Source organism: Lynx canadensis, chromosome C1, assembly GCF_007474595.2.
Source record: "Lynx canadensis isolate LIC74 chromosome C1, mLynCan4.pri.v2, whole genome shotgun sequence".
Taxonomy (NCBI): domain Eukaryota; kingdom Metazoa; phylum Chordata; class Mammalia; order Carnivora; family Felidae; genus Lynx; species Lynx canadensis.
In genome coordinates this window covers 30,236,102-30,244,956 of record NC_044310.1, presented here as the reverse complement: position 1 = coordinate 30,244,956, position 8,855 = coordinate 30,236,102, and the positions used below count along the sequence as shown (strand labels likewise).

The window sequence follows — 8,855 nt, the reverse complement described above, 5'->3', positions numbered from 1 at the left end:
CCCGGGTCAGCTACAGTCTGGGTTGGGGATGGCCAAGGACAGGTCCTAAGACAGGATGTCTGAGCTGAAGACCGTGCAGTCAGCATGCCTCGGAGGCTGCTGCACACATCAGGCCAGCCAGTCTACAGACATCGGGGGGAGGGGGCAGAGGGACCTGGGGAGACCCTGGCAGGGATGCAAGTAGGGGTCCTTTCTGCCACCCCACCTGAGCTGTGATGGCATTTGAGGGTTTCCTGCGTCTGGAGAGGGGCCTGATCCAGGCGGGAGGCTCTGCAGCGGCGGGGCCGGGCCTCAGTGGCAGCCACAGGCCCTGACCACCATGTTGCGGTGCTTGCGCAGGATGACATTGTTGCTGCTGTCATAGTAGAGCACGGAGGTGGCACTCAGCTTCGTGGGGGCACAGCACGCCTTGGGGACCGCATCCGGCTTCATCAGGTGCACCTGGCCAGGGGAGGGACGGCAGTCAGGTGTGAGTACCGCGGCCTTCTCCCACGACTCCCAGGTCCCACCGACCCCGGAGTCTCCAGCTGCTCACCCTCCCCGGCTCCATCCTCCGCAGCCCGGGCTGGCGCTAACCTGTAGATGTTCCCCACCCTGCCCCCCTTCACCCCTTCCCCACACCAGCTGGCTCCCTCCCTCCACATTCACTCCCCTCAGAGGCCACGACCCGCTCACTGGTCTCCAGCACATGGCGTGCCCAGTCCCTCTGCCGCACTACCCCTCTGGGGTCCCCTCCGCTCCTCCCATGTGCTCCTGTAACGTCCCTGATCATATCTTGTCCCCATTAGCTGTTTGCCATCTGTCTCCCCTCCCAGCTGTGAGCCAGTGAATGATCACAGAACAGGAGAGACCTAGAATCCTAGGTCCATCCTCCTGTTCAGTGCTGTTACTCCTCAAGGCACTTGCCACCCCTGATAACAACTTCTAAGGCAACTACTGTTCTGGGCCGACCAAGACGGAGGGCACGGAGGCCCCGCGTGGTGCCCAGAGTCGCATGGCTCTCAGGTGTGGCAGAACTTGGACGGGGTGTGCTGACCTGCTGCCCTCTGAACAGCCTTACTGCCAGGAGAGAGCCTGCCTGAGGAACGGCCCATTTTCAGCTTCCTAAAAATATTTCTCCCAAGCCCTGGCAGGACGAGCCGCAGTTTACATGGAATTCCGGGTCAGGGCCCCCCACTTCCAGGCCCGAAGGAGGCCCGAGGCTGTGGGGAGGCAGGAGAGAAGAGGACACCTGCTCCATCCCTGTGTCATGCAGCCCAGGGCCCCCCACCCTCTCGGACGCTGCCAAGCAGGACCCGGACGAAGCTGTCTGGCTCTGGGAGGGCAGGAGGAAACCGAGTCCCTGCTGGAGAAGATGCAGGCAGAGCTACAGCACTGAAGCAGCAGTTGGAAAAACCCCCTGGGCGTGTGGGAGGGGAAGCTGTTTACTCCTCTCATAGAGAGGCCCCAGGGACAGAGATCACTGGGGGACTCCAGGAACAAGGGAGCAGGCCTGCGCTGTTTCCCTCCTGTCCCGCAGCATAAACCCGCCACCTGTGGGAAACAGTGCAGCACTGACACTGCTGCCTGACTTGCCACCCTGCCCTCCCCCAGCCATGCCTCCCTCAGCTCCAGTACCCTGGGTCCCTTCCTGCAGAGGACGGTCGTGCAAATCCTGCTGACACCACCTCCCTGCACCCCAAGCCTTGGCAGCTCTACCCCTCCAGTCAGGCTGGGCCTTGGTCCCTGCGGCAGCTGGTCCCCTCTCACAGAGGTCTACCTGCAAACCTTGTAGACACTGCATGTCGTAGATCCACCCCCTCCAACACACCCATGGCTGGAGCCCATCCATGTGGGACCACAAGCGTGGCAGTGCGCGAACAGCCCCGACGGGGGTCAGCACCTCTTCAGAGACTCGTTCCCCGGAGAGAGGGAAGGACAACTACACATACGAGTCAGGTTGCACCCCAGCAGTGGACTGGGGGCAGACAGTCTGATAAACAGGCCCTGCCCACCAACAAAATCTTCTCAAGGGACAACCCAGGAAAAGAGCCCTGTGTTTGGTGCTACAGCATCTTGCGAATGCCTGGTATGACTCAACTCAAGCCCAGAGTGGCCCCAGACCAGCCCACTAACACCACAGGGACCAAACACTGCCCATAACATCAGAGAACTATTGCAGATGACTGGGCTGGGCTGAAGGAAAACGCGTCACAGCAGCAGGGTGTATGTGGCACACACAGAAGACACCCCTGAAGCACCAGCTTCCAGCGAACGGGGGTGCACTGTGCTGCTGGGCACTACGGAATGCCTTCAGAAGGCCACTACTTTCAAGAGCTGGAGACGTAGCAGGAACAGAGAGACAAAATAAGGAGACCGATAAATATATTCCAGATGAAAGAACAGGACAAAATCATGGCAAAAGACCCAAGGAAGACAGAGATAAGTAATATGCCTGATAAAGAATTTGAAGGAATGATAAAGATACTGTACTTGAGAAAAGTGGATGACATCAGGGGTGCCTACCTGGCTCAACTGGTAGAGCATGTGACTCTTGATTTCAGGGTTGTGAGTTCAAGCCCCACATTGGGCGTGGAGACTACTTAAAAAAAGAGAGTGGAGGACATCAGTGAGACCCTTAAAGAGATAAAAAGGAACCAAACAGAGACAAAGCATACAATAAATGAAGGGTGCCTGGGTGGCTCGGTTAAGCTTCTGACTTTGGCTCAGGTCCTGAACTCACAGTTTGTGAGTTTGAATCCTGTGTTGGCATCTGCTGACAGAACCTGGAGCCTACTTTGGATTCTGTGTCCCTCTCTCTCTGCCCCTACCCCACTCGCACTCTCTCTCTCTTAAAAAAAAAAAAAAATACAGTAAGTGAAATTTAGAACACACTAGGATGGAATAAACAGCAGGCCAGAGGAATCAGAAAATGAATCAGTGACCTGGAGGACAGAGTAGTGGAAAATAAGTTCGCCAGATGAGAAAAGTTATGCAAAATGAGAATACACTTAGGGAACTCAGCAACATCATCAAGCATATAACATTTGCATTATAGGGATCCCAGAATGAGAAAAAAGAAGGGGTCAGAAAATTTATTTGAGAAATGAGGAAACAGAAATCCAGATCCAGGAGGTACAGAGGTTCCTGAACAAAATCAACCCAAGGAGGTCCACACTAAGACATACAGAAATTAAAGTGACAAAAAGCAATGATAAGAGAATTTCAAAAGTAGCAAGAGGAAAAAAAAAAAAAAGTTCTATACAAGAGAAACCCCACAAGGCTTTCAGCTGATTTTTCAGTAGAAACTGCAGAGTAGCATGATATATTCAAAGTGCTGAAAGGAAAAGTTTGCAGCCACAGTACTCTATCCAGCAAGGCTATCAATCCGAATAGAGAGAGCTTCCCTGGAAATGAAAGTTAAAGGAATTCATGACCACTAAACCAGCCCTAAAAGAAGTTTAAAGGGGAGTCTGAGTAGAAAGAAAAGACCGTAAGTAAGATTAGAAAAGTAGCAGCAGGGGCGCCTGGGTGGCTCAGTCGGTTAAGCATCCAGCTTTGGCTCAGGTCATGATCTCACAGTTGTGGGTTCGAGCCCCACGTCTGGCTCTGTGCTGACAGCTCAGAGCCTGGAGCCTGCTTTGGATTCTGTGTCTCCCTCTCTCTCTGCCCCTCCCCCGCTCATGCGCTTGCTCGCTCTCTCTCTCTCTCTCTCAAAAATAAACACTAAAGGGCGCCTGGATGAGAGAGTCAGTTAAGTGTCCGACTTTGGTTCAGGTCATGATCTTACAGTCTGTGGGTTCGAGCCCTGCATCAGGCTCTGTGCTGACAGCTCGGAGCCTGGAGCCTGCATCAGATTCTGTGTCTCCCTCTCTCTCTCTCTGCTCCTCCCCTGCTCATGCTCGGTCTCTCTCTCTCTCTCTCTCTCAAAAATAAACATTTAATTATTTAAAAAAAAAAAAAAGAAAAGTAGGAACCACAAAAGCAGTAAAAAATAAGTATTTATAAAAATCAGTCAAGGGAGTCACAAAATAAAAGGATTTAAAGCATGATACCATATACCTAAATCATAGTGGGGACAGAGGAGGAATAAATAATGGGCTCAAACTTAAGTGACCATCAACTTCATATAGACTGCTAGATGCGGCAAATGTTATATACAAACCTAACAGTCATAAATAAAAAACCAATAATGGATATACAAGAATTAAAGATGTCCCAATACACCACTAAAGAAAGCCAACTAATCATGAGAGAAGAGCAAGGGAAGAAAGGAACAGAGAATATCTACAAAAACAACCATAAGGGAAGTAACAAAATGGCAATACATACATACTTGTCAATAATTGCTTTGAATGTAATTGGACTAAACAATCAAAAGCCAGGGTAATGGAACTGATACTAAAAAAAGCAGCAGTTGGAAAGACCACCTATATCTGCCTACATAAGAGAATCATTTCAGATCTAAAGACATGCAGACTAAAAGTAAAATGGAACATGAGCATAAAGTCAGGATGCTTATATGGGACAAAGTGGACTTTAAAAACAGACTATAACAGCCAAGTTTGACACTATGTAATCATAAATGGAACCATCCAACAAGAAGATACAACAATTGTAAATATTTATGCATCCAACATGGGAACACCCAAATACATAAAGCAGTTAATAACAAACATGAAGTAGTTTATAGTAATACAATAATAAGAGGGGACTTTAACACCCTACTTACATCAATGGATAGATCATCCAAACAAAATCAACAAGAAAACTGGCTTTGAATGACACATTTGACCAGATGGTTTTGACAGATGTATTCAGAACATTCCATTTTAAGACAGCAGAATACACATTCTTTAGAAGTACACACAGAACATTTTCCAGAATAGGTCAGATAGGCCACAAAACAAGTCTGAACAAATAAAAAGATTAAAATCATATCATGCATCTTTTCTCAACACAACACTGAAACTAGAAACCCACAAGAAAAAATGTGGAAAGAGCACAAATACATGGAGGTTAAATAACACACTACTAAACAATGAATGGGTTAACCAAGAAATTGAAGAGAAAAAATACATAGAAACAAATGAAAGCAGAAACACAATAGTCCCAAATCTTTGGGATGCAGCAAAAGCTTTCCTAAGAGGGAAGTTTTAGCAATGCAGAGAAGTTTACTCAAAAAGCAAAAAAGAACCTCAAATAACTTAATCATATACTTAAAGGAGCTAGAAAAAGAACAAGCAAAACCAGCAGAAGGAAGGAATTAAAGGTTAGTGCAGAAATAAAATAGAAACTCAAGACAAAAACCAGGCTGGTTCAGTTGGTAGAGCATGCAACTTTTGATCTTGGGGTTGTGAGTTTGAACCCCATGTTGGGTGTAGACATTACTAAAACAACAACAAAAACAGAACAATGAAATCAGGAGTTTGTTCTTTGAAAAGATCAATAAAATTGATAAACATTTAGTCAGACTCAGGAAAAAAAAGGGCTTACATTTTAAAACATCAGTATTGAAAGAAGAGATACAACCAATACCACAGAAATACAAAAGATTATGAAAGATCATTATGAAAAGTATATGCCAACAAATTGCATAACCTAGAAGAAATGGATACAGTCCTAGAAACATATAACCTACCAAAACTGAAGCAGGAAAAAATAGAAAATTTGGACAGACCAGTTACCAGCAAGGAGATTGAGTCAGTGACCAAAAACCTCCCAACAAACAAAAGTCCTGGACCAGATGGCTTCACAGATGGATTCTACCAAAAACTCAAAAAGGAGTTATACCTATTCTTCCCAAACTATTCCAAAAATTAAGAGTGGAAGGAAAATTTCCAAATTCATGCTATGAGGCCAGCATTACCTCAATTCCAAAACCAGATTAAAAAAACAAAAACAAAAAACCCGCTACAACAAAAGAGTACTATAGGCCAATGTTCTTGATGAGTAACAGCAATATTCTTGATGAACAACAGCTGGTGTAAAAACAGCAAACTGCATCCAATAATATATTTAAAAAATCATTCACTATGATCAAGTGGATTTATTCCCAAGATACAACAGTAGATCAATATTTGTAAATCAATATAATACATCAATAGGAGGATTAAAACCATATGATCATTTCAATAGATGGAGGAAAAGCATTTGACAAAATACAACATCTATTCATGAAAAAACCCTCAACAAAATAGGTTTAGAGGAAACATACCTCAACATAATAAAAGCCATATATGAAAAGCCCACAGGTAACATCATAATGCTGAAAAACAGAGCTTTTCCCCTAGGTCAGGAACAAGACAAGGATGCCCACAGTCACCACTTTTATTCCACAGTACAGGAAGTCCTAGCTATAGCAATCAGACAAGAAAAAGGATTAAAAGGCATCCAAATTGGTAAGGAAGAAAAACTTTCACTATTTGGAGATGATGTGACACTATATATAGAAAACCCTAAGGACTCCCACCAAAAACTGCTAGAATTGATACAATCAGTAATGTCACAGAATACAAAATCACTGTACAGAAATCTGTTGCATTTCTATGCACTAATAATGAAGCAGTGGAAAGAGAAGTTAAGAAAGCAACCACATTTACAATTGTACCAAAAAGAATAAGACACCTAGGAATAAACTTAACCAACGAAGTGAAAGACCTGTACTCCAAAAACTATGAAACAATGATGAAAGGAATCGAAGACAACAAACATGGAAAGATACTCAATACTTACTGATTGGGAGAACCAATATAGGTAGAATGTCCAAACTACCCAAAGCAATCTACAGATTTAATGCAATCCCTATCAAAATGCCAACAGCATTTTTCAACTAGAACAATCCTAAAATTTGAATAGAACCACAAATACCCCTCATAGCCAAAGCAACTGTGAAAAAGAAAAACAAAGCTGGGAGTATCACAATCCCAGATTTTAAATTCTACAAAGCTGTAGTAAAACACTTAGCTATAAGCAACAGCAACAGTGCTCTTCATGGAAACTATTTTTCAGCATGTGAAGTTACCCCAGACTCAGCACTGGTAGCCATACCTACTTTGGGAAACACAAAGAACTAAGGATCAGGAAGAAGACAACCGGAAGGTGAGCAGAAGGGGGGGTGGGGGCAAAGCCCAGCCCCTCACCCAGGCCACACCTGTAATGCTCTCCACATACACCTTGCAGCAGGTGGCTGAATGCACATGCCTGTCACTCACCCCACAGGGGTCTGTGTGACAGGAGGCCGAGGATGCCGGGGGACATGGTGATGTGTGTGGTGTCTGACCAGAAGCAAGCATGTCTTGTAAATCTGGGTGCCCACATATGTACATGATGCCTTACATGTGCGTGTGCAGGGCACAGATCTGGGTGTGCAGTCAGGGTAAGTCGGGTGTGTGTGGATTCAGATGCCTAGGGGTCTACATGTGAACGGGGCCACATAGGGACCAGTTCCTGTACAGACATGGGAAGTTAACTGCGTGTGCCCACAGTGAAGGGTGGGGAGAGCTCCCTGAGACCCGAGCAGGCGCTTCCATCCACCTGGCTGCACGAGCCCTCTCCCCGTGGGTGGGGACAGGATGGACGCGGTACTGACCAGGGACTGCAGGATGGCGTGGTTGGTGGCGTTCATGCACGAGTCCAGCGGGAAGGAGCACTCCCCCTCACAGTAATAGGCCGAGTAGCCTTGGGGAGCAATGACCCAATCCTGGGGGGAATGAGGAGAAAGTGAGTGCCATCCAGATGCCCCCCCACACACACTGAGCCCCTGAATCCAGCACACGGCACAAGACGACTCAGGGCTGCCCCTTACCCACCTGCAGCCCCAGCCCCATCAGCCAAGCCTAGGGTCCCTGCAGGCAGGCTCCCCCAAGAGGCCTGTCGTCCACCGGGAGGCCCTCGGCAGGCAGGGCTGGGCACAGCTCTGTCCCCTTCACGTGCACTGGGCATCGTCCTCCCCACCCGCCCCACTGCCTGCATCTTCTAGAGCTGCTGTCCCAGCAGACGTGCACACGCACTGCCCTCCCAGCCTTGGTTTCCCTGTTGCAGCCCTGACATGTTCTGGCTGAGGATTCAGACTATCCCCATTTCCATAGTTTTCACCAAAAAGCACCTTCTCACTATAAAAGAAAGACATATTCCCTTCAGAAAACACTGAAGAACCTAATGCATGAGAAAATTAAAGTCACCCATAATTCTAGCTGCCCCTGGAGATACACCTATCATCTCCGGGTGGGGACCGTCATGTAAGAAGGAGGAGAGTCAGAAATTACCAGCCAGCCGAGGTCCTGGAAGCTGACGTAGAGCTCGTGCCGCCGGCAAACCTGCCGGCCGTCGGTGCCATGAACGTCATCTGCAGGGACAGAAGCCAGGTCTGTTCTGGGGTTCCTGCTCTGGGCAGCTTCCACAGGGAGCTCCCAGGGCGGGGGACACTCCACCGGGCACACTTGGTGAATAAATGAATGCAGTGAAACAGACGCATTTGATCTCATTAAGCCCATCCTGCAGCTCTGCTGGTGTCACAACCCAGCTCCAGAAACTTCGATGGCTCCAGGTGGTCCGATAGCTACAGAGGAACCCTGCACTCACCCCAGCCTCCCCTGAGTTCCAACCTGTGGGCCCTCCCGATGCTTCAGTAAACAGCCCAGGGGACCCTGGGCCATCAGTGGCTCCTTTTCTGTAGTGACCTCATCCCACCTCTCCTGCTGCCTCCATTCCACGGGATCGAGTGGCTCACGGAGGCCAAAGGGCGAACTCCCCGTGGAGGAGAGGAGGGCAGGAGGGCAGGGCAGGCCCACTCCTGATCCTGAGGGGCTCAGTCTGCGGGGGAGACCTCCGCATAAACAGTTGTGCATCCTGCAGGGTCCCCAGGGGCTGTGCTG

The 8,855-nt window shown here is 48.1% G+C and overlaps 1 protein-coding gene across 1 annotated transcript in view; it reads right to left on the bottom strand.

Moving 5' to 3' along the window:
* Positions 1 to 281: 281 nt before the first annotated feature.
* Positions 282 to 8,855, bottom strand: part of BMP8A (bone morphogenetic protein 8a) — a 28,381-nt gene continuing 19,807 nt past the window's right edge. The window contains 3 exon segments of the mRNA XM_030324623.1: positions 282 to 441; positions 7,571 to 7,681; positions 8,247 to 8,326. Coding sequence (XP_030180483.1) covers positions 292 to 441; positions 7,571 to 7,681; positions 8,247 to 8,326 — 341 coding nt within the window. The 3' untranslated portion in view covers positions 282 to 291.